At 43.2% G+C, this 26,222-nt stretch overlaps 1 protein-coding gene across 2 annotated transcripts; it reads right to left on the bottom strand.

Annotated features, from left to right (window-relative positions):
• Positions 1–1,725: 1,725 nt before the first annotated feature.
• Positions 1,726–25,566, bottom strand: LOC116822041 (NACHT, LRR and PYD domains-containing protein 3-like). 2 transcript variants are annotated; one of them, XM_032775603.2, is made up of 13 exons: positions 25,412–25,566; positions 20,576–20,875; positions 19,869–19,910; positions 17,663–19,346; positions 16,374–16,526; positions 12,045–12,218; positions 11,657–11,815; positions 8,997–9,119; positions 7,215–7,385; positions 6,335–6,502; positions 5,482–5,652; positions 5,063–5,291; positions 1,726–1,788 (listed from the first exon to the last, which is right to left on the bottom strand). In XM_032775603.2, the coding sequence occupies exons 2-12, from the start codon at positions 20,850–20,852 to the stop codon at positions 5,111–5,113; spliced, it is 3,303 nt and encodes a 1,100-aa protein (XP_032631494.1). In that variant the 5' UTR covers positions 20,853–20,875; positions 25,412–25,566; the 3' UTR covers positions 1,726–1,788; positions 5,063–5,110. The 2 variants fall into 2 exon arrangements, with proteins under 2 accessions (XP_032631494.1, XP_032631495.1); XM_032775604.2 differs by lacking the exon at positions 1,726–1,788 and having other exon boundaries at positions 4,499–5,291.
• Positions 25,567–26,222: the final 656 nt, after the last annotated feature.

The raw sequence follows: 26,222 nt of genomic DNA, 5'->3' as shown, positions 1-26,222 counted from the left end.
TAACTGATCACCGTATTTGGGGTTAACCAGGAATTTTACCTCAAGTCAGATTGCCAGAGACCCTGGAGGGTTTTCACCTTCCTCTGCAGCCTGGAACATAGGTCACTTGCTGGTTTGAACAAGAGTAAATGGTGGCATCTCTGTAACTTGAAGTCTCTAAACCATGATTTGAAGAGTTCAGTAACTCAGCCAGAGATTAGCTTGGGCTTTGGCTTGGCCCTCCTTCCCCCCTGCTCTGGCCCTCCCTGACCCTCCTAGGGTCCTGTAGTAATTTTTGTTGTCAGAAGGGGGTCACGGTGCAATGAAGTTTGAGAAGTGCTGGTCTAGAGCAGCAAGTGACCATGGAAAGAACACCCTCATTGCCCTGCTGGCTATTGGCAGAAGAGAACACACAGCATTGTTTAAAAACTTCCACTGCAGGAGGGCTTTAGCTGATAGAGGTTACTCACATCACAGCAAACAGCTCCCAAGGGAGACTCGTGTCCCTATCTGATTTAATGCAAAGTGACACATGCATGATTAGCAAGTGCTGGTCCCGAGGGTGGAAGGAACCACCTGCATATGCTGTAGGAGGAGGGGGGATAGAAGCCCACCATGGAGTAATCTGATAGGAAACACTGTGAGGGAACTCTTGCCAAGAATTCCTCCCACCTGGTTTTCCTGGAAGAGAGAAGGAGCTGACCCTGGCATTGTTACAGAGATGCATTAATTTGCTGCTCTCATTAGAAGTCAATGGCAAAATACCCATTGACCTCAGTGGGTGCAGGATTGGACCTCTTGCCTGAACATTACTCTGGTGAGAGGAGGAAGATCTTTCTCCAGGATGGAGCTTGGTGGTCTCAGCATCTGTCATAAACAGATAGCTAAGGGTTAATGTTTCTTTTACCTGTAAAGGGTTAACAAAGGGAACCAAACACCTGACCAGAGGACCAATCAGGAAAACGGATTTTTCAAAGCTCAGGGAGGGAATTTTTGGTGTTGGCTTCTTTCTGCAGTCTCTAGTATGCTCTCTCGGCTCTTGAGAAGTAAGCTCTCTATCTCCAGGCTTACAATCTTCTGTTTCCAGTTGTAAAGTACAGTATAAAGACAATATAGATTTTTTATATTTTTTTGTATTTCATGTTGTGTAGTTTGCTGGAATGTTTTAAATTGATTTCTTTTTGAATAAGGCTGTTTATTCAGTTTTCTTTTTTAAGCCAATAACCCTGTATTTTGTCACCTTGATACAGAGCCCTTTAATGTCTTTTTCTTTCTTTTGATATTAAAGGCTTCTTTTAAAACTGGTTGGATTTTTCTTTTCTAGTGAGGCTCAAGGGGTAGGAATCTCTGTGCCAGGATTTACTTGTCCTCTCTCAGGAAGGCTGGGAGGGCAAAAAGAAGGAGAGGAAGGTGAATTGTCCCTCCCCTCGGTTTTGTCATCAAAGGAGTTTAAGTACAGTAATTCTTCCAGGGCTAACCCAGCGAGGGGAAGTCTGGGAGGAGGGTTAAAGAGGTGGGGAAGGGAAGGGGTTATTTCCCTTTTGTTGTGAGCTAAGGCATTCTGAGTCTTTGGGGTCCCCCAGGAAGGTTTTGGCAGGAGACCAGATTGAGTCAGACACTGGAATTTCTGGCTGGTGGCAGCGCTATAAGATCTAAACTGGTAATTAAGCTTGGAGGTTTCATGCTAGCATCTTATTTTCTGGACTCTAAGGTTCAGATCTGAGTAGGAAAGCTATGACAGCATGGATTCCTAGACTCCATGAAACCTTAGGCACCAACCATGGTAGGGGGACTCAGCCCGTTTCCAGCCTGAAGTAGATACAGTAAGTTGAGTGCATGCTGTATGGATTTTTCAGATGGGATATTTAAAAATATCAAGTCTTGTCTCCTCTACCTGGATGGCAAAGGCCTGATTTTCAAAGCTTAGGTGCCTTGGAATATGTGCAACTGCAGGCACACTTACTGCTACAGCATCTTCAAATCTCCAAATCTATACAGGCAGTCACAGTAATTACACATAGATTAGGTCTTCGCTTGCTGCTCTTAGTGCTGAAAAACAGACCCTCAAGATCTCATTACATATTTTGGAATGGGGCATCCCTGGTTCTCCATGGTCACAACTGTCTCTCCCTGCCCTGTTGTGCAATGCTCTGTGTGCTGTTTGATACCCTGTCTTGCATCCCCCTCTACCCTGAGATGGCTCCATTTCAGTGATACTGTGTATAGCATCTGTTTCAGAGGATGGCACGCCCATCCTGCTCTTAATACAGCAATCGCCCTGGGTATTGTCCAAACATACTCCTTTCCTCGGCTTTGTCTTTATTGTTCGTTTAACTAACAATATACTCTCAAGATGAGCTTGGCTGATCTTGTCTCTGCAGAACCACTTTGTTCCTATCCTTGTTTCTCTTCTGCCTCAGAGATACTCTGGAACTACAGTATTTATGCTCCTTAGTTGGTGCTAATGGGACCCCACCTGGTCTGGTTGCCAGCATCAGCTAGCAAACAGCTCTGCATCTTTAAGTGGGGTTCTAGAACAGGACACCAGAGTAAGACAGCTGAACACTTTATATCTCTCTGCCTGCCCCAGCATCCTGTCCAGCTCTGCAGCCTCTATTCACATGATTAGTTCCATTGAGGTCAGTGGAACTAACGGGAAGAGGGGGATGAGCAGGACTCATGGTGCATTGTGTGTAACTGCTTTGGCATCCTTGGGATGAAGGCTGCTCCATGAACATGAATTATTATTCTAATGGCATGTACTTCAGATCATTCACTGAAATTATAATCATAATTATTACACTGGCTAGAAGATCTGAATATTGCTATAGTGCTATTGGAGAAGATTATTTATTGGTCACTCCCCCCCAACACCCAATGTTTAACGCTGTTTAATGGCGCTTCTACTAATCATAATTCTGCCTTGTATAGCTTGCACTTTTGTAATTCTATTATAAAAGTTTATATCAGGATAGAATAAAGAGAAATTAAGAAAAAGAACAAAAATCAACGTAATTTCCTAAGAAGAACTTTGTGAACCTCTGGCTCAAAATTAAGATCAGATTTTTTAAAAAACAAAAACCTGAAGCAAAATTAAATTGATCTTGACTTTAAACAAACAAAAACCTTTTAACATTTTTCAAGCTCTAAAAGCACAGGGTAGGTGCTGTATAACAGAATTATGTTTCTGAGATGAAGCGATTTAATAATTAAACAGCATATATGAAATATAAATGAGATATTAATAAATTAAATTAAATGAAGGCTGCTGAAAGCCAATTGCCTTGTAAAATATCTGTGATAGCTATACTAATGAGATGTATAAAGATTAATTCAGATCCCTGTTACAGAAGGTGATTATAAATTGCTAAAATGCCACATCAGGTTACTAGGTTGTTATTGAAACTTGTGAAGTATATTTAGAAGAGCCTGTAAATATTAATAGTGAATGAAAAATTAGCTGCCTTGGTACATTTTAGTCCTAATCCCATTACATGTTCCAGTTTACAAGGCATTAGAGGTCTCACACTGTATTGAGCTGCAGAGATTACAGACTATGATGTTTTATGAGCTGTGATAGTTACAGTCAAAAGCAAAACATTAAGGAATTTATTTTTATTGTCAATATTCTTGGGTTTGATTCTTTGTAGGACTGTCTTTGGGCCAGGAACTACTGGGTGAAATTCTATGGCCTGTGTTATATGGGATGTCAGACTAGATGATCACAGTGGTCTCTTCTGGCCTTGGAATCTATAATTCTCATTGTAGCAACTCACATGGACCATGAAGGGAGGAGAATAGGTTGCATGCGACAAGAGTTTGGAGGAGAAACTGGGAAGTCAGTCTGTGGGAACATGGCTGGGAACGTTAAGGTGTGGCTGGAGTAGTTCTATAAACAGTTGCTTTAATGAAGAAGCAGATTCGTTTAATAAGAACAGAATCCTCCTGTTATTATCCAGCACATAGCACATGAAATGCTCACACAGTATAGATTCCCAGGGAATCTAAAAATGACCTTAGATATACCAATTTTCAAGGCATTTTTTTCTAACTTGCATAACTGACAAAAAATCCAGGCCTAGGCCAGGCCATACTGAGAAAATAGAACTACCAGGCCACACATAGTGAGAAAGACCCGCAACCATGCTGGTCACAGAATTTATTCTGCATCATGAGTTCAAGGTGAGGCACCTTCAGAGTGGCCGTCTTATCATATGGATGTACTATGATTTGCAGAGAAATCCCATTGGTTTCTGGGCAGCCTTGGAAATTGAGGCCCTGATCCCTATGGCAGCATGGATATGTAAAGGGCCTGACTGCATGTTCCTGGCTCAGTGCCCTCATGGAGACATGGGGGCACAGCCAAAGTACAGACCAGGGGTTTGCATGAACTAACCCTAAGAGTGGCAGAATTAACTGTCTGTGGGAAATCTCCATGGGCTTCTAAGGAACAAAGCTGCAAAGAGTCCTCAACTCACATCTCAGCTCACAGTCTGGAAACTGGACATGAAACAGGTGATGTCTTGCATTATCCTTTAATTTTGAAACTATTTATACTACACTGTATTGCTCAGTAATGGACAAGAACAAGTAAACATTTACTCACAAGCAAGAGTTATTTGCCCTAGTTTCTTTTAGTGTAATGAACAACCAGCAGCTTGCAACTCTGAGGTGTCTGTAGTTTGCAAAGTTGCCGTCTATAAATGTCAGGTCACTTGATAAGGTCATTTCTGAAACTCAGATTTCAACTTCTGGGTCTGTATAAGTGGGTTTCCTCTTGCCCCCTTTGTTCTCTCTGCCATCGCCTCTGCTTGGCACCTTTTATGCCAGTCACATCCGAAAAGCCAAGAGTTGGGTTAGCATGGAGACTGTAATCATCTCATCCTTAGAAATGCTCCATCCATGCCAGGGTTGAGGCTCATGGGAAGAGCAGTATAGGAAATGATTGCACTGCTGCATCCCGTGTTGCACTTTCTTCTGTGTGTAAAGAATTTACTATAAAAATCCCAGTGGTTTCATTCTGGTACCTTTCCTTAGCACCATGTTTGTGTAATATACTGAAGTTCCCGAGATCTGCACCTACCTATACAGCCAAGAAAGGAGAACTGAGCGCAGTGCCTGCGATTCACAGTCAGTCTTCCTCCACCTCCTCCTCATCATCATGATACTTGTCCCATACACCATAGATGCGGGCTCTGGAGGTGGATGTAAACTTATTATCATCCAAACACAGGTATTTCAGAGACAGGGTGTTTTCAATGAGTTGGATGAGTTCCTGCTCACAGTTGTTAGTGATGCCATTGTCTTCAAGGCTACACAATAGGGAGAAAGAGGAAAGACTCAGAATCAGAGCGCTTGAAAACCTAATTGCTGCCTGAAATCACTGAAACCATGATGAAAATGAAGAATTACGGAGTGCATTACAGTTTTGTAAACAACCCACCCAGGACTCTTTATGGTATAAACAAAATGAAAAGAAAAAAGAATAGAGCTTGGACGTACATTAGCTTCTCAAGACGGCTCTCCTTATCTTTCAGGGCAGAGCACAAGGCTTTCACTCCACCATCTCTGAGGTTATTAAAGCTCAGGTCAAGACAAATCAGAGTGTTCTTCTGGGAAAACAGAGAGGTGATGGCAGGGACACAGTCTTCTGTGAGATCAGCACTTGATAAGCTGAAATAACCACAGAAGAAAAATTGAATTGATGCGTGTCTTCTGCTCAGGTCTCAGAGGACTGGGTGCAGAAGGGCTCCACTCTGCCCTGCCTCCCCAACCCTATCCCACCCGTGCCCTATCCCAAGAACCTTCTGCCAGTCTGAGGGAGGCAGCCATGGCCAGCAAAAGAGCTCCTTGCACATAGCAAATTCTCTGCTGGCCATCTTCCGACGCTTCGTTTCTTAGACTGTGGCCCCAGTCCTGCCAACACTCAGAGAAGATACTACCTAAGCCCACAGGAGGGATTCTCCTGTTGCTGTAGTTAATCCACCTCCCTGATAGGCGGTAGTGAGGTTGATGGAAAAATTCTTCCATTGCTCTAGTGCTGTCTACACTGGGGGTTAGGTCGGCTTAACTATATTGCTTGGGGTGGAGGGGAATTTTTCTCACCGCTGAGAGATGTAGTTAACGCGACAATTTTCTAGTGCAGACCAAGCCACAGGCACATGCTTACCTTGCCTACCAAAAGCAGTCCCATTTAAATGGATTGTAAAGTTAAGCACATGAATAAATATTTGCAGGACCAGGGCCTATGTCAGTAACTATGCTCTGAAGCTAGTGGATACCACCCTAAGTGCTTGTTGCAGTGATCAGTTTTTTATATCAATGGTTCCACCAGAGCATCTGTCTCCGACTGTACCTCAGTTTTTCTAGGCAGCAACTTTTACTCTTCAGGCACGCCGCAAGTATTTTAACTCCTTCATCCCCCACAGGGTTGCTCTGCAGGTCCAAGGAGACTGCCGTGTTGCAGAGGAATAGCGAGCAGATATTAGTCATGCTCTCGTGGGTTATGCTGCAAGAGCTAAGGCTTTAAAAAGAAAGGAGAAAAGATTAAACAAGCCCTGGACTGAAAGACAGCAATAGACGGAGATAGTCCAGACTTCAAACTGGAGAGGGACGACCGCTGTAGCAAATGTTTTGAACTTACATGGACATGTATTTTTTAGAGCCCCTACCAATCCCTGGCTTTCTCATTACAAACAACTCAGAGTAATTCCCACTGGTGAGTATTCACTGTGTAAGACCTTAAAGAAAATCAAACAGGGGGCTAGATCCTCAGCTGGTGTAAATTTCATCCCTCAGAAGCATCGAGTATGGGTCACTGTCAGAGACAGGACACTGAATCAAATGGTGGCAGGTTTCAGAGCAGTAGCTGTGTTCGTTCTACCTTCCAGACTAACAAATTTATTTGGGCATAAGCTTTCATGGGACTTGCCTTACCCTCCACCTTAACTCAATTGGCTAGTTAGCACTGACCATCCACTTTGTAAGGCAATTCCCATCTTTTCATGTGCTAGAATATATATTCTGCTTACTGTATTTTTCACTCCGTGCATCCAATGAAGTGGGTTTTAGCCCACGAACGCTTATGCCCAAATAAATATGTTAGTCTCTAAGATGCCACAAGGACTCCTAATTGTTTGAACCAAATGGAGAACTGGTCTGGTCCTGGCAATTCTGGCAGATTCCTATTTTCCTATCCTGGATATCAGGAAGACGCCTTAGAAGATTCTGTTCACCTCAGTGACTGAAGCTGATAATCAGGACTGTTCAGATTTTCGCATATTGTTCTCATCTGCTCATCATTGATTGAATTTTCATCCAGGCATAAGATTAGTGGAATGAACGTGGAGGTGACCCACTTGATGAGCTCAAGAAAATACTCTTCAGGGAGACAGGAGAGAACAGCACTAATGGAAAAAGCAGATTTTAACAATAAAAGAAATAACAATAAATAAAAACAGCAACTCTTTTCCCACCGGTAGCGCTTCCCACCTGAGTATCTCTAAGCACTCTGCCAAAGTAGCTGGGGAAACGGAGGCACAAAGCAGTTAAGGCCAAAATATTCAAAATTGACCGTTTGTTTTGGATGCCCAACTTGGAACACTTAGAGCCGGATTTTCAGAGCAGCCAAGCACCCACAGCTCTCATTCACGTCAACTGGAGCTATAGGCACTTGGCTTCTCTGAAAATCAGGCCCAGAGGGAGTCTCAATCTGAGCACCGAAAAACTGAGCATCTAAAAATTACAGAACAATTCAGAAAATCTGGGCATAAGTGAAAGCCCATAGTCACACCGATAGCATAGCAGAGTCAGGAAGAGAACCCATAGAGGAAGAGCTGACATGATACATGATCCTCCTTCAAGGTTCTGTATTAAGCAGCCCGCCCTTGTCAAGATATGCATCTTCTCTTTTCCCTCCACTTCCACAGTTAAACTCCCTTTGTTCACCCACCTCAAACAATCATCTCCATGCCATTCAGTTCTCCTGAACTCATGCTAGGCCCCTGCCCTCTCCATTTTCAAGTCCCTCTTAAAACACACCAGCCATGCTGCTTTTAGCAAATCTTATTGATTTGTATAGAAAAATCTATTTTGTTGCCCCTCTTCCCTGACCTCTGTCTATTTGTTTGTCTGCCCTTAGTCTGTGAGGGCCTTGGGACTGAGGCTGTCCCTTTTGTATGTCTAGAAAGCACCTAGCACAAGAGGTGGGAGAATAATGGATTTTCTGGTTCACTGGCATTTCCAAAAAAATGGAAAAAAAATTAGTTTAAATAGAGTCAAAATAAAATTTTTAGCCCATTGAAAAGCTGGAAAAATTATTTCAGACTGAACAATTATTTTTGGGTTTCATTCAACCCAAAATGAAACATTTTGTTTCATTTTTGAGCATTTCACATATTTTAAAAAATATATTAAAAGGAAATTTGAATTAAAAAGTTGTTTTAAACCAAAACATTTAAACATTTTGTTTAGAAACTGTTGAAACAAAATACATCAAAATGAATTGATGAAATGTCTCTGTATCCCCAAATCTGTATTTTCTGCCAAAAAAAACAGTTTTGTACAAACAATTTCTCGCAGCTCTGCCTAGCACATTATGGGCACTGTTGCAAACAAATAATAATAATAATCTGGTCAAGGAAAATAACTAAAGAAACATTTTTTCTTTCTTCTCTGCCATTATTTCAGAGACGGGACTGAACTGCAAAATTTGGATCTAGATGTTCCCAAACTTTGTGGGATTGCAGATCCTGGATTTAGGTTTACTTAAGATAGCGATGGGCACAAATCATGAAGTTTGGAACCAGGTCTGAAATTCCCTGAAATTCATGCATAGGTTTTGATTCAAGTTCTTCTGCAGTTTATTTTTTCCTTACAACAGTATATCATTTAATCTCATTTGGATCTGGTATCTGTCCCTTTGTGGGTAAATATATTCAGGGACTTCTATCTTATTACACTGAACTATTGAAAATATTTCAAGAAAGACCCATGAAAAAGGGGAAGAGAATAGTTACATGCAGTCCTTTTTCTTTTCCTTTTTCTCTCTTGTTTTCCTTATTAAACATGGCCAGGGAAAACACTTTTTCGGTGCCTCATTCTTTCTCTTTCTCTTTTGAGTCTTCTTTTTCTTTTGGAGTCTGGATAAAAGAGAGTGAAAAAGATTACATGATAACTATAGAAAAGAGGTGCTAAAAGAATTACTGCATGGCTTTTCCATTTCTTGTTCCACAGCTGTTTCCATATCTGGAGAAAATCTGGTGAAAGGAGCAATAGAAATGTCATTATTTTAATCAACGATTATTCATAACAATAACCTTACAGTGACTCAAATTACAAATTTAAAGAAGCTCAGTGTCTGAAAATCCTAGGGTATGATGCCTCTATGTGCGCAGCCCCCAAAATTGCACTGCCCTTTTCTATCATACCATACTGCAAACTCATGTCTAAATTGCTCTCCTTTCTCTCTCAAGTCTCTTTTAGCATTACCATTTCCCAACCATTGAACATCTCTGTTTCAGATTATTTCCCCCAGATGTATTCATTTGCATGTTTTCAAACAGAATCTCACTTGGTTATGTTTTGCCCATGTTTCTAGTATTTCCACATCTATATTTACGTATTCTTGACCAAAAACCAACCAACCAACCCACCCAATATTGCTCAGATGAAGTTAAGGTTGAAAGTAAAAATAAATTCCTGGGTAGGTGTGCCAATGCCTGAAATGCTTTAGGAACCTAATCTGCACTGCTGGTATGTGGGTCAGTCACCACTAAAAGGGGACAAAGCACTACACTGAGTGGGCGTGGGTTACATACTGCCTTAGGGGACATGCTAATGCTACAGAAGGGCCACTGGAAGGGAGTCGGTTCATGAAGAATTTACTTTGCACGGTTTGGTGGTTGTTTTGGGGTACTGTCTGGCGAAGCTCATCAGCACTCCGTTGAACTAAGGTTCATTATTTAGACCCTCTGAGGAACCTAAAGAAGATCACTGCAGACCAATCATGCTGGTCAGGCATTTTTACTTTAATGTTAAACAACCTTTCAGATGAGACTATAAGTCTAGAAATCTGGTTCTATTCACAACATCTCAACTAGATGACTCCAAAAAATGTAACTGTTTTCCACTTGATGTTCTCAAGCTAGAGGCATGCATACTACAATGCTACTTTTGGCAGCAAAACTCCCATTTGGCGACAAAATAAAACCACCTAATGGCATAGAGCGTTTGGTGGCAAAGTTAGGACAACAAAGCATCAGTGTAGACACTGAATTTGTTAAGTCACTGTAAATGACCTCCAGGAAGTATCCCACAATACCCGCTGTGACCACTCTGCTCACTGTTTTGAATGCCACTGCCCTGTATCCAGCTACACAGGCATGCACCCCTCCCCTTTCAAAACCCTAGGGAAGTGTTGACATTCCTCAGCATGGAGAGCTCACATAGCTACTGTCCAGTTGAGTACGCTGGCTCCTGGCAGCAGACACACTCATCCCTGGACTACAGGGCAGGGGTAGATCATCTTGCTCTGTGGGAAGAGGAAGTTGTGGGAGAACTTGGAGGGAATCACAGAGTCATTATTGTGGAATCCTGCTCTCCCCAGCACTAGGAACACTGCAACAAGGAAGGTAGGACAGGCCACTGCTGTGGGGGGTGGAGGGAATACTGCTGCGCAGAGCCAGGGAAGGAGGTGGAGACTGATGGGGGTGTGTTTGTACAAACCCTTCCCAAAGCATCCTACGGTCAGACGCACAGTGGGATAGCTACCCACAGTGCGCTGCTTTCTGTGTCGATGCAAGAGCTACTAGTGTGGATGCACTCCACCAACATAAGGAGCATAGTGCGAACATGCAACAGCAGTTTAATTAAAGCAGTGGTTTTATGTCGGCATAACTTGCATAAAAAAACTGCATAGTGTCGACAAGGCCTAAGTAAATGGATACAAATGGAGTTTGAGAGACTGTCTTCTCTCTCTCTCCCTCATCCCGTTCTTTATGTCTATTTATTCTGCAGCATTTTCCTGTGCTAGTTCCTTTTTCCCTTTCTCTGGGAATTAAATTAGTTCCAGAGTCTCAGAGTGCTGAGATCTGGAAATAAGTGGGAGGTTGCCATGACAACAATTAGCCACAAAAAGCAGGAATTAATTGCCCTGATTTGATCTTGAAAAAAATATGCGAGGCATGGTGAGGAAAGTGGAGTCTGGGCCAGGGCAGGGGGATGTTGTATTCTGAAACAGGGGTGCCTTATGTATGCTGGTCAGGCTGAAGTCTATCAAATGGGACTGCTACCTTATGAACTAAAATCAGGATAATCAAACCAGGAAGTTGAGAGCAGGATATTGGAACTTTTAGGCAGTCCATTTACATGCTGAATGCTACAGGCACTCTGAATCTGGATGCTGGGACTGTTCACCCTCATATGCTGAGACCAAACCTGAGAAGACTGAAATTTCACAGCCAGAGGTTTCAGTGTGCAATCTCTCCATTTTTTAAGGCTTTGACTATGTTCTGTCTTAGTTCAGGGAAGGATGAAAATATATGTAAACCCCCTATAAAGAAAGCTCCTGTGATGTTATTTTATTAAAGCTAAATCCACTTCTTGAGGTCCCAGTGACATCCCCATCCTCCTATTATTTCAACAAGAGACAAAGGAAGAAGAATAAATTAAAATGTACCTGTTGCCACTCTTATCCTCATCCTTTGCCTTATATCCAAAGTGTATTTCATCCTCCTCATACCTTCGGAATAAGAGGAATTTTCTCGGGCTACGGCAAGTAGCAAGATGTTGGCAGATATCCTGGAAAGCCTGGAGTCTGGGATTCTCAATGTTGAAGCTTGGCAGAAGATAAAATTGAATCAAACCATCTGTAAATACCTTCCTGACCCTCACAAGATAACCTGCTTCTGTGCTGAAGTATGCAATTGAAATAAGTGGATGCTTATCATCAGGAAGAACCTGGCTCAGTTTCTATGAGATTCCTCTCATAGATATGAGGGATATGGCAGGTCCCCTGAGAACTGCTGAGTCTGTCTGATAACTTGAAATGACAAATATCCATTTACCCCACTGATTCCAGTCTGCAGTCCGAGTCCAGAAGACTGTTCTTCAGGCTATTTACAAATTCCTTGCTTCCCCGAATCCCGTTCACATCAAGGGTGACAATGCCAGGGTGAGCTGGAATAACGTAGTCACAAATCGCAATGGCAGTGTCTTCAGGAAGGTTATCTAAAGTTATTCTGTAAGCAGAATGATATCACTTTACTTAGAGGTTTTGACAGAGTAGGAAAATAAAATGAGAAATGTCAGGGCAAAAACAGTGTGGTCTCCACTTGGCTAATATGAAATTGAATGGTTTTACTGCTCCGAGGTGACCAGCAAAGGAATAGGAAGTGGGGAAGAGGGGCAATTGGGCTAGTGGTCTTTTAAAAGAAATAATTTTATATATGAAGGAGACCCACATGGTGTTCTGAAATGAACGATGTTTTTTTCTGTTATGACATTGAAATTTAGATCTTGTCTACCCAATTCTTCCTCTAAGATTCTATAGTCAACTGGAGAATTGTTAGCCTTACGCCATTAAAGATACCATGCAAGTGAAAACTCATTGTGAGAGGAAGTGACTTTTTTAAAAATTCAGGTTAATAAAAGTACAGGACTTTTACCTAACAGCTATTTAACTCAAATGCAGAGACACATGTTCAAGCAAACTTCTCTTTGTTAATATCCCAGGCCCACCAAGTAAGGGCTGAAAGGAATCACTATCAATATCTCTGAGACCTCCAATGGGTCTTCCACTGAAACCTGAGAAAAACTAGATTTGATATTTGGATATTTCCAAAATAAATGCAAGCACAGGGAAAAAATCTAAGTGCACTTTTTTTTTTTTTAAACTGGGTAAAAAAAAAAAAGTCCAATTTTTCTTTTCCTTTTCAAGAAGGTCACTTCTAACACCATCATCTGCATTCACTACAAAGACAATTAAAACAAAATGATGATTTAGGATACCACTTCTTTGAGACACAACAAATCCTGCATCTTGGCAGGCAGCTGGACTAGATGACCCTTGAGGTCCCTTCTAACTCTACAGTTCTATGATTCTTTACATTGCTCCGCTATTCAAAACAGCTCTGTGATCTTGATGAGACCAACACTAGCTAGGCATGAAATTCACCCATGCCGAGGAACAAGGAAGTGCACAGGATTCGTGCTGGCTCCTTGCATGGGGTGGGAATTTCACTGACTGAGTGAACATGCAGCAAGCTATGACACAGCAGCTCTTCCCCACCAAGGCACCTTGCATTTGAGGAAGGCCATTAGAAACACTGAGCTGTATCAAGTTGTGATGCATTGGCAGAATTAAGATGGGGCTGTCAACTGGGACTACTGCGTGATAAACTTTGTCATGAACTAGGTATCTCATTAAAATACAGAGATGATGATAACATGTAGCACTTACATATATGGAGCTTTCCATCATTAATGCACTTCACAGACATTCATCTTCATGACAGATCCATCTCATGTTACAGATAAATCAAAATGGAGACAGCGAGGTTAAGCAACTTGCCCAGAGCCCCTCGCAGTGATTCAGCAGCAGCGCTGGGATTAGAATGCAGGAGTTCACTGGGTGAAATTCTCCCCTGTGCAGAGGGCCAGCATAAGTTCTACATCTCAAGTAAATCCTGTTTAAACCCACCAAAATAAGGCTTAAGTGGAATTACACGGTGCATTAATCTAGGGCTGTCCTTTTGCATACAGATGTGATTTTATCATAGAAACATAGGACAGGAAGGGACCTCAACAGGTCATCTAGCCCAGTCTCCTGCACTGAGGTAGAACTAAGTCTTATCTAGACCATCCATGACAAGTGTTTGTCAAACCTGTTCTTAAAAACCTCCAATGATGTAAATTCCACATCCTCCCTAGGCAATTTATTCCAGAGCTCAACTACCTGTACAGTTAGCAAGTTTCTCTTAATGTTTAACCTAAATCTCCCTTGCTGAAATTTAAGCCCATTACTTCTTGTCCTGTCCTGAGTGATTAAGGAGAACAATTTATCACCCTCCTCTTTATACCATCTTTACAAACTTGAAGACTGTTATGTCGCCCCCTCAGTCCTCTCTTCTTCAGACTAAACAAACCCATTTTTTTTTTCAATCTTTCCTCATAGGCCATATTTTCTAGACCCTGAATAATTTTTGTTGCTCTCCTCTGGACTGTCTCCAATTTGTCCACATCAAATATGGTGCCCAGAACTGGACACAATACTACAATTGAGGCTTTATCAATGCTGAGTCGAGTGGAAGAATTATTTCTTGTGTCTTGCTTACCACAGTCCTGCAAATACATCCCAGAATTATGTTCACTTTTTTTGCAGCAGTATTACATTGTTGACCCATATTTAGCTTATGATCCACTATAACCCCCAGATCCTTTTTTTGCAGTCTTCCTTCCTGGGCAATCATTTCCCCTATATTTGTGCAACTGATTATTCCTGCCTAAGTAGAGTACTTTGCATTTTTCCTTATTGAATTTCATCCTATTTATTTCAGACCATTACTCCAGTTTGTCAAGATCAGTTTGAATTCTAAACCTGTCCTCCAAAGCACTTGCACCCCTCACAGATTGGAATCATCCATAAACTTTATAAGTGTGCTCCGTTATCCAAATAAATTATGAAGATATTGAATAGAATCAGACCTAGGACAATTCCCTGCAGGACCCCACTTGATATGCCCTTCCAGCTTGATTGTGAACCATTGATAACTACTCTTTGAACACACTTTTCCAACCAGTTGTGCGTCCACCTTGTAGCTCCATCTAGGCTGTATTTCCCTAGTTTGTTTATGAGAAAGTCATGTGAGATATACCACATCTACTGCTTTCCCCTATCCATAAGGCTTGTTACCCTCTCAAAGAAGGATATTAGATTAGTTTGACATGATTTGCTCTTGACAAATCCATGTTGACTGCTACTTATCAACTTATTATTTTCTAGGTGTTTGCAAATTGATTGATTATTTGCTCATCTTTGAAGTTAAGATGACTGGTCTGTCCTTATTCCCCTTTTCATGGAGTAGCACTATATTTGCCCTTTTCCAGTCCTCTGGGATCTATCCTGTCTTCCACAAATTCTCAAAGATAATCGCTAATGGCTCAGATATCTCTTTAGTGCTGTAGGCCATATTTCATCAGGCCCTTTCAATCTGAAGCCATTTAAGGGCCTGTCTTCACATACTGTGCTACAGCAGTGCAGCTGCACCGATGTAGCATTTTAGTGAAGATGCTGCTATGCCAACAGGAGAGCTTCTCCCACTGGTGTCGTTAACGCATCTCCCGAGAGGCAGTAGCTATGTCAACAGGAGAAACTGACATAGTGCTGTCTACACGGGGCGTTCGGTTTGTATAACTGCGTTGCTCAGGAATGTAGATTTTTCACACTCTGAGCAATGTAATTATACTGATATAGGCCTGTAGTGTAGACTTGGCCTAACTTGTCTAAGTAATTCTTAACGTGTTCATTCCTATTTTAGACTCAGATTCTACCCCATTTACATTCATGTTCTTTAGGTTAATCATCCAATCACTGCTAACTTTTTTTGTTGAAAACTGAAACAAAACAAAACAAAGCAAAAAAGGCATTTAACACTGAGGCCATTGCTGTATTTTCTGTTATTATCTTTCCGTCCTCATTGAGTAATGAACCTACTCTGTCCTTGGTCTTCCTCTGGCTTCTCATGTACTTACACTAGTTTAATCTTGTTTTTCGCCTTGGTCTTTCTAATTTTGTCCCTACATACTTGTGTTTTAATTTTATATTCATCTTTCATAATTGACCAAGTTTCCACTTTTTATATAACTCTTTTGAGTTCCAGGTTGTTGAAGATCTGGTTAAGCCAGAGCAGCCTCTTATCTTACTTCCTATCTTCTTTATGCACTGGGATAGTTTGCTCTTGTGTCCTTAATAATGTCTCTTCAAAAAACCGCCAACTCTCCTGTACTTTTTTCCCATGGGATCTCACCTACCAATTCTCTGAGTTTTCTAAAGTCCATTGTCTTTATTCTACTGTTTGCTCTCCTGCCATTCCTTAGAATCATGAATTTAATTTCGTGATCACTTTTCTCCCATATGAGTGTGAAAGGGACTACAGATGGAAAGGTCAGGTCCTACTATCCACTGGAAAGTACACTATTGCTAGCTTCTCTTTCAACTCTCTTGCCATCAGATATCAAAGGAGCGCAACTATTCTGCTCTGGCTGCCTTTCATAGAAATAGCATATGATTCTACAGTCACTCTCCAAAGCCATAGGAGCCATACTGCAGTGTTTGCTGCTAAGGTTCTCTCTCTGGATTGTCTCTAGGAGTGAGTGAGACAAATAGTTGTATTTACGTGCAAGGGCCCCTTTCACAGCTCGCTTCCACTGTAAAATACATTTCATCTTCTGCTTCATGCTCCACATGCAGTCTGGTCATTCTAAGCTTTTGTAAAAGGTGAGCACACACCTTGAGTACTGTAGACAATGAGATTCCAGAGGCGTTAAAACTACAGGGAGAAAAACAGATTTAGCAGTGTTAATATCTGTATAGGAGGCTACATGAGTAGATGCTCTGCTAATCCAGAAGACCGTTCAACACGGAGACAGATGTTATCACAGGAATGATTGCAATGGACTCCCATGGAGTTTTGGTCTAGTGTACAATATGTAGTAGTTTTATATCAGATACAGAAAATATCAGAGTGAAGGAGCACTACACAGTATGTAGTTTATGAATTAACAATTGGATCTGGGCTGAGTAGAGAGACTGAGGAGCTGATGATATCCCATGATGGGACCAGAAGAGGCAGGTGTCCTGGTCGGGGTGAGGGAATGGGAGGGGAAGGATGTGGAACTTAAGGGTTACAGAAAAGGAGCAGGAGGCTACGCATTGGAGATGCAGTGCTATTTGGGAAGAGAGAAGGGTAAGGGTGGGAAGGAAAGGACAAGGATTCGGTTGGGCTGGGATGAAGGATGAGCACTGGAGACAAGTGAAGAGAAGAAGAGGGCAGATACCTGAATATGTTTTGATAAGGGTCTTAATATGAAGCTTTCTGAAGAGTGACTAAAAATGACACTGAGGCTTTCCATGCTTACTGTCTCTCAATGGATATGTCTACACTGCAGTTGGGAGTGTGTCTCTCAGCCCAGGCAGACAGACACATGCTAGCTTTTCTAGAGCTAACATGCCAAAAATAGCAATGTGGACATTGGGACATACGTGGCGGCATGGACCAGTACCCCAAGTATGGACCCAAAGGGGCGGCAGGCTTGGATACTTTGCTAATATTAGCGCACGAGCACGAGCGGAGCTGGCATGTTGTCTGGATGTTTCCAGCTCCGAAGTGGACATATCCAAGGAGTCCAGATGTGGGGAGGTGCTGTTTAACTGCAAACCCTGAAAACTCAATTTATTCTGTGAGGTTCCTTGCTGGCTCATATAGAACCACAAGTAACAAGGATTTTTCAGGCAAAATTTTGCCCTGGGTTTCACCTTATTAACATTATTGGGCCCTATTCTGACCTCACTAATAGCAGTGTAACTCCACTGGCTTCTGTGAAGTTACTCCTTGTTCACACTGAGACAGGTGAGATCAGAATATTGTGAACTCTGCTGAAGTTTGGTCACATTGATAGTACTTACTGGATCTGTTTGCATTTCCCTAGCAATGGAACTAGTTTGATCATATCTCTCTCTTTCAGACTGCCCAATTTCAGCTGACTGAATTCCTTGGCGTGCTGCAGACTGTACAGGATCACCTGTTGGTCATCCTGCCCTAGACTGTTCTCCAGGAAGACCACTTCCTTCATCTCCTCCAAAGCACTTCTGACAAATTCCTCATCCTGAATCTCAAACAAACAATGCAACAGCTCCAGGAGGAGACGGCTCTCCTCGCCCTGTTCCTGGCAAATAAGCAATGCCTTCTTAGTGCATTTCAGCAGCTCATCCTTTGAGATGCCCATGCTGGTTTCATAGTACCTTTTCAAAGGCTTTAATGACTTGTCATTGTTCAGTCCAAACAGAAAGCGAACAGTTAAGATCAAATGGCTTTTGTTCTCCACAAAGGCTTCTTTCAAGAGCTCAGAAGCTTTCTCCTTGTTCCAGAAGGTGAACAAGGCAGCAAACAGTTCCTGCACAGTCAAATGCACAAAGCTATAGATAGTTTCCACAAAAATGTCTGCCTGCAGCAATTCCGTGAGGAAAGTTGATGGACCTTTTGACACCTCCAAGTTACACTTTCTCAGCATACTCTCATCAAACAGCACTTTCTGGTCCCTCACACCACCATAGGCCAATGATCCAAGGTTGTGAAAAAGGTCTTGTGTGGATGTCTGTGCGCGACCATGGGACTGCAATAAAGTGGCCACAAAATAGGTAAATATTTCAGTGGTTGTGCTCACCTTCTGATCGAGCTCTTCGCTATACCTCAATTGAAGGTTCAGGGTTGTACAGACAATCCAGCAGATGAGGGGGACGAAACACATGGTGAACACTACATCATTTTCTTGAATATAACTGTAGGCAAAAGCTGCTTTCTCTTCATCTTTGAAGAACTTCTTGAAAAACTCCTTTCTGTCTTCCTCCAAGAAGCCCACAATCTCTGCCCAGAGGTCAGCTTTCATATGGGTCTCCAGCATTCCTACGGCTAAGGGTCTCGTTGTGACAAGAAGGCATGCTTCTGAAAGGCTCTGGCTGCTGAGGAGACTTTCCACCACAGCCACTGCTGTTGAGTGAGGTATGTCCAAATCACAGGATAAGCTTTTACTTTTATCATAATCCTCAGGAAACCTGAGTTCATCAAAGCCGTCGATGATGAACAAGACTTTTTCTGGGTAAGACAAAATTTCCCCTATCTCTGGCTTTGGATGTCCCCAGTTTTGTAAAATTAATTGAGCTAGGCTCAGTTTTTCTGTTCTTTGGTTTAGCTCCCTGCAGCTCCAATGAAAAACATAATCAAATCTGCCCTGGTAAAGCCTCCCAGATGACCAATCATACATAATTTTGCCAACTGTAGCGGTCTTTCCAATCCCTGCTATTCCTTGTAAGATCACTTTTCTGGTTATTGTGCCATCTGATAATGTGTCAAAAAGATGTTCCACATTAACATGGGAGTCCGCAAAGCTGCTTGGCTTCCTCATGATATCCATATGTCTTTTTCCTCTAGACAGTAGCTCATGTTCTTTATCTTCTGCTTGATGGTGTTTTTTTACTATAAAGAGCTTTGTGTAGCGGTCATCCAAAGACACCCATTCTCCTGGCCTGGAATTATAATCCTTCACTCTTCTAAATTTTTCCTTCACAGAGGCCACATAGTTCGCTCTGTGGTCTGGAAAAGAGAAGAGAACTGTTTACCAGAATTCTAGTCCATTGAAGAACATATCTTTAAATATATCAATATGACAGAAACAGTCATTTTTAGAGGACATTTTACAGTAAAGATGACTTGAACTGCAAAGCTCAGATGTGGATCCAATTTTCTTACAGTTCAGAGATCTTCTCAAAATCCATTTCAGATTTACACCTAAACAAACTGTATTGTGCAAATACCTGGCACATCCAGGTCCAGTGGAACTCTCTTAGAGCAAAGCCATTTTGTTTCCACTGAACCACTTCAGTCTAAGAGGAAGTTTCAGTATAAGCAGACTTGGGAGCTGAACATTTTGATGCATTCTGACCTTCCATTTTACTTTACTGTAAATGGAGTTGCACTGAATTCAAGCACATTCATGCATGTGCCACTGTATTGCATATCACTTTGCTAGTCCTCAGTGTTAAAAGAAAAATAGGCTTTTAAGAAGATTGATAACCATGTAGTTTTTCAACAGTATGAACTAGTGCACAAACTTACCAATGTCAGCGGGCTTTACAGAAACAGGTCTGGTTTTCCATACTGAAAGAAAAGACACACTTCATCATGTCTTGATTCCCAGACGTGCTATCAACAGAGTATATATGTCATATCTATGACAACTTTATAATGATACAGACATATAGGCCCAGATCTGGAGCTATGTCTCAAAAATTCACAGTGCAATCCAGCAAGAAGTTTGAAGATGGCCTTAAGAGCTAGTATGACAATTAGGGATTGTTAGGGTACAAGGAAGCCCCTTCCATTAGCAGCCAGGAGCAGAAGTAGCCTAGTAGCCACTAATGCCTTCTGACTACATTCTGATACCTCCCTCGTCATCACAGCACCAGAACACCTCCCAGTAGTGCATTGAGATTACTAACATCTCCCATGTGTGGTTTGTTCTCTCTCTCAGCCTTTCTCCAGGGGGGAAGTTGGATGTGCCATGGAGTGTTTTGTTTTGGGGGAATTTGTTTTTTAAACATAGACATTGCTATGTGTTTATATTGGAGAAGGCAAGGATCTGTGCCACTGAAGGATCACCCTACACCAGGACAATCTCCTGTGGCTTTAGGGCCACCTTGCACCAGGACTGCAATGCCACGGGACTGCACCAAAACACAGAATCCAGCTCCGACCTTTCATCTCTCTCTATACTTACAGACAGGGGTTAGGAAAGGACGAGGATCATCCTAATCACCACCCACCTTCAGCTGACTTTCTTCTCAACCTTTCAGCCAGATCCTTATCATTGATTTGATCCAGCACATTTATCACCACTTCCACAGCATATTCCTGTTGGTAGTATCTAATCAGCAGATCAACCATGTCCGTTACATCAGCTTTCTCCAGATGTCCCTTGGGAATGTTTGCATAGCCTTTCCTCAGTTCAGTGTCACTGAGTTTCAATTTAAACTTCTTTCTCTGTCCCTCTACCAGCTCCTCCAAGATCGTCAGCAGGATGTCTTGGCACGTTTCCGTCATTGCACCCAATGAAGGTCAGTTGCCTTAAAGAAAATAAAGTAATTTAAAAAAAAAAAACAACCCACATGACAGTGTTGACCTAGCAAGCTAATGAAGACTACAGCCATCTTGATGGGTCACTTTAGAAATAAACAGGCACCAGCACAGATGAACTGAATGTTTGAGGCCAGATCCTCAGCTCAGCCTAAATCTCTGTAGGTCTATGGATTTTAGTGTAGCTATGCCTATTTACACCAGTCAGGGACTGTCCCTTCCATGCGATGAGATGTATTCAAACATGTGTAATGAAGGGCTATAAGAAGCTTTTTTTTTTTTTTAAGTGTTTGATATCAGGGGTGAAGTGGCCCAGGATATGTGGTCTGTTTGGGAAATGGCCTCTCTCTCTCTGCCTCGGTCGACATGACTGAAAAAGTATTCTCCTCATTTAAAATGAAAAGTTGTGTCCAGCCAATGAGAAATGGAGGCCTTTTGAGTGATAAGGCCAGTGGAGGCGTTCTGCTAGAGGACAAGGTGACTGAGAGCCTGGGTGCAAATGGTGGGTGGAATCTGCACTAGAGATGGGGGTGCCCACTGGAGAATTTGGAGGCTCAGTGGTATGTCACATACCCTGGAGCACAACAAAATGGGGTAGCCCAGGAACATTAAAAAGGGAGCAAAAGCATGATATGGAATCTCCACCCTTGGAGATTTTTAAGGCCTGGCTTGACAAAGCCCAGGCTGGGATGATTTAGTTGGGGATTGGTCTGCTTTGAGGGGGGAGTGAGGGGGAGGGTGGACTAGATGACCTGAAGTCCTTCCAACCCTAATCTTCTATGAGTCTATGATCCAACCATACCTGCTAGGCCCCAGCCTGCAAAAGGAGTCAAGCCTGCAGGGGACTGTTTCAAAGGGAGAACTGATTTAGTGCACCAGGGTCAGCAAGTTCTCATACTATCCAGATCAATTGGCTTATATCTCCTTTTGGGGATGGCAGTGTGATCTAATGGTTAGAGGATGGGTCTGGGAGTCAGGAGACCTGACTTTTAGTTGAGATTCTGCTACTGGTTTACATGGAAGCCTGGGCCAGTCAGCTAAACTCTCTATACCTCCATCTGTAAAATGGGGATAATAATCCTTACCTACTTTTGTAAAATGCTAAGGATATGATTCTGGGATCTCCAGGACTTCTTCTGGGGCAGGGCTGGAGCAGCTGTCAGCCCCAGGACTGGTGGAGCAGTGGCCCAAGGGCTGAAGCAGTGGCCGGGAGTGGGTCAGCCCCCAAAGTGCTGGACCAGCGGCTGTCAGCCCCTGCCACAAGAGCAGCTGGCCAGTAGTCAGCCCCAGGGCCAGCAGAACAGCGACCCTTGAACCGCCGGAGCAGCTGACTGGCCCCAGGCCCCTGGAGCAGTGGCCCCAGGGCTAATGCAGTGGCCGGAGTTAAGTCAGCCTCCCTTGGGCTGGAGTATCAGTGGGGTAAGAGAGATTTAGGTCAGCTATTAGGAAGAACTTTCTAACAATAATGATAGTAAATTCTGGAATATGCTTCCAAGGGAAGCTGTGGAATTAACTTCCTTGGAGATTTTTAAGAACAAGTCGGACAAACACCTGTGAGGGATGGTCTAAGGTTTACTTGGTCCTGCTCTCAGCACAGGGGGGCTAGGCTTGAGGGCCTCTTGAGGTCCCTTCCAGCTCTTCATTTGTATGACTCTATGGTCAGAGTGAGCAGAGAAGCCTGGTTTTCCTTTGGGTAGTCTGCCCAAAAAATAAATCTTGAGTGCTTTGGGTTCAGGATTTATTTTATCTGAACCACCAGTCCTGTGGCCTCAGATCAGATTCTGATTTTATCCCAATTCTATAAGAAGGAAAAGAGGCTGTGCTGAATTCTTATAATCTGTGGGAAACCTTGGTCACTCCTTTAAAAATCTGATTGGGGCTGGAGGGGAGGAAAAATTACAGCTGAGATAATACAGCGAGATTCACACACAACTCACTGGAGAGAACCAGCATGTGCATCCAAGAAACAGCCACTTAACATACAGGTCACGAGATGCGTGCTTTCAGCACTGGAAAGAACGTCAAAGGAAAATGAAATTTGCCAGCTCAGCAACCGCAGAGTTTTATTTCCTCAAAATAACAAAGCTGAAGACACATTCTCCTCACATGCTGCTGGTAACCAGGAATAATTCCACTGAAGTCAATGGGCTACATTAGTGTAAAACCTGTGAGGGGTGAGAAAAGAGTCAGGCCCAAAGTGTTTCAGACACTAACTTCCCTGCAGCTGACTCTGCTGGGAAAGGTCAAAAGTCAGTTTATCATATTTCCATGGCAAAACAACAAATCCTTAATTCTACAGAGTTGTTAAAAGCTGGATAAACATGATCCTTTCCTAGATTCCATATGTTTAGCAGAATTAATGCAAGTAGCAGTAAGAATAATTATATTCATTTATACTGAAAAGGGATCTGAATACAGAGTAAATGAAAGAATAAAAATATTAACGAAATCACTTTGTTTTCCATCCATCCACCCCCTCTGATGTGTCCCTCAGCAGCCAAGCTGTATCTTTGTACTTGTATTCGAGAAAAGTATGCAGAGCACGCTCTATTACAGGGCCTAGCAGCTAGGGCACAGCTGTGCACAGGCCTCCAAAGCAGATCCGAGGGTAGGGAGGGTGGAGAAGGATATATTGGCCAAAACCCACCTGAGGTAGTTTAACAGACCAAGGACACTACAGCAAAGGCCCTGCCTCCGGGTTAAAGGTGATACCTGCATCATCCTGCACAGCTCCTCTGCACAATCCCATTTGTTTGGGCTATGCACAGGGACCAAGATATGGCCGTGAACCATAACATTCTCCTTCCTCCCCTTCCCTCTGCACTCTCCTTCTGGGGTGGCCCTAAGCTTCTGCTTGGAATACAATCTTCAGACTCTTGAAAGAATTAGAATAGGTCATCCCCAAGCTCATTTCAGTGTAAGTGCTACAGTCAGTCACCAGGATAGATTAGTGCTTGCTGTTGTGCTGTATAGTCTCTGAACAGGAAAGGAGCAGCCCTCTTCAGTGTTACATACCTGCTGCGATATTTATCATGAGATCAGAAGAACTGTGACATCCAATCTGTACAGCGAAAGCCAAGAAACTGAACAGACTTACTGCATTCGAGACTTAACAAATTTTACATTATTTAATGCAGAGGCTAGAGATGGTCCCAGAGCAAAACCCCAGATCTAAACACCCCCGTAGCTGAATGTCATGACAGGGCTCTTGTCTCTACCCTGGACTGAACCAAAATCCTGTACTGAACTTTGTAGCACAAACCCATCTTCAGTTTTTGCCTTCTCTTACGCAAGTTACTGATGCACAGCAGAAAGCACAGCACATTTTGAAGCACAAATGCACTCCAGCTAGGGAAATGCACCAAAGCCAGAAAGAGTGGCCCATGGTAATTTCCCCCCCTACTGTTACTCACACCTTCTTGTCAACTGTTGGAAATGGGTAATCCTGATTATCACTACAAACGTTTTTTTTTTCTCCTGCTGCTAATAGCCCACCTTAATTGATTAGTTTTGTTATAGCTGGTACGGCAACACCCATTTTTTCATGTTCTCTGTTTATATATATCTTCCTACTGTATTTTCCACTGCATGCATCCGATGAAGTGGGTTTTAGCCCATGAAAGCTTATGCCCAAATAAATTTGTTAGTCTCTAAAATGCCACAAGTACTCTTCATTCTCAAAGCCAGAAACTTAGTTCTATATCTACATTCCCCACCTTCTCAATGGATGAGGATTCTAACCAGAACTGGAAATGATCATGCTCTGCTTCTCTAAAGCAGAGGTGGGCAAACTACGGCTGGCAGGACCCTCCTGCCCAGCCCCTGAGCTCCTGACCTGGGGGATACCCCCAGTCCCTTCTCTGCTGTTCCCCCTCCCCCGCAGCCTCAGCGTGCGACACTGCCGGCGCAATGCTCTGGGCGGCCGAGCAGAGCAGCTGCAGAGCCCGGCCTGACTCAGTGCTGCGCTGTGGCATGGCTGGCTCCAGCCAGATGGTGCGGCTGTAGTGCTGCCAGACACCAGTGCTCCAGTTAGCACAGTAAGGGGGCAGGGAGCAGGGGGGACTGGATAGAGGGCAGGGGAGTTTGGGGTGTGGATAGGGGTCGGGGCGGTCAGAGGGCAAGGAACAGGGGAGTTAAATGGGGGCAAGGATCCCAGGGGGCAGTCAGGAAGCGGGGGTTGGATGGGGTGGCAGGGGGCAGTCAGGGGACAGGGAGCAGGGTGTGTGTGGATGGGACAGGAGTCCTGTGGGGGGTCATCAGGGGGTGAGAAGCAGGGTGGGGGGAATAGGGGCAGGGGCCGGGCTATGCCTGGCTGTTTGAGGAGGCACAGCCTCCCCTAACCGGTCCTCCATACAATTTCCAAAACCTGATGTGGCCCTCAGGCCAAAAAGTTTGCCCGCCCCTGCTCTAAAGGATCTTAAGCCTGTTAGGAGCATTTTAAGAAAAAGACGAGATCTCAGACCCCTTGCTTTGCTTGGATCTAATCTCACTTCTGCACAAGCCAGACAGAAAATTTACACATTTACCTTTAGAACTTTCTTCAGCATGGAAAGTGCAAGTGACTTGTGTGTGAAATCCTCCCGGCGCCAAACAAAGATTTCCCTGGCAGTCTGTCTACATAAGTAAGTTTTTCGCCCACTGCTGTCTCGGAACGTGTTTTCCTTTCTCTTCCAGGTCACTTTCGCTTTCAAGCTCTGCACCATCTGCTGGCTGGTTTCTGCCTCATTCCAGAGTCACTTCTCAGCCGAACACCAGGAAGTCTGTTTATTTCAAATGTTTTTTATGGCTGGCTACAAATTTTAGCTACTTTGGACCAAGGGGGAAAGTGAATGTAAAAGCTGAAGGGCCCATGTAGAAACTGCTGTGCCAGCAGTCACCTCTCTTTCAAAATTCAGGGTCTGCAGGCAGCCTGGGAGCCCCTGCTGATCAGCACTACATGGGAAGTTTCAGAGTAGCAGCCGTGTTAGTCTGTATCCACAAAAAGAACAGGAGTACACTTGTGGCACCTTAGATGTGCAGGTGAACGAGTCATATCTGCCAATATGATATATGCCATCATGTGCCAGCAATGCCCCCTGCCCATTTCAACTGTCTTATCACTATAAAAGCTTTTTACTCCTACTAATAATAGCTCATCTTAATTAATTAACCTCGTAGACTAACACAGCTGCTACTCTGAAACCTGTCATTTTACCATAATATCTGAGTTCTTCTGCAACAACCCTGCAGCGTAACATTGGGGCTTGGGTCTAGTACACTTCCCTGAAGATCCTACAGTTTAATAGACTGGGGGTGGGATACCAGGAAATACCCTCCTCTTGAAGATCCTGGGAGGGA

This window comes from Chelonoidis abingdonii, chromosome 3 (assembly GCF_003597395.2).
Source record: "Chelonoidis abingdonii isolate Lonesome George chromosome 3, CheloAbing_2.0, whole genome shotgun sequence".
Taxonomy (NCBI): domain Eukaryota; kingdom Metazoa; phylum Chordata; order Testudines; family Testudinidae; genus Chelonoidis; species Chelonoidis abingdonii.
Note: the sequence above shows the minus strand (reverse complement) of the source record. Positions and strands in the feature narration are given on the sequence as shown.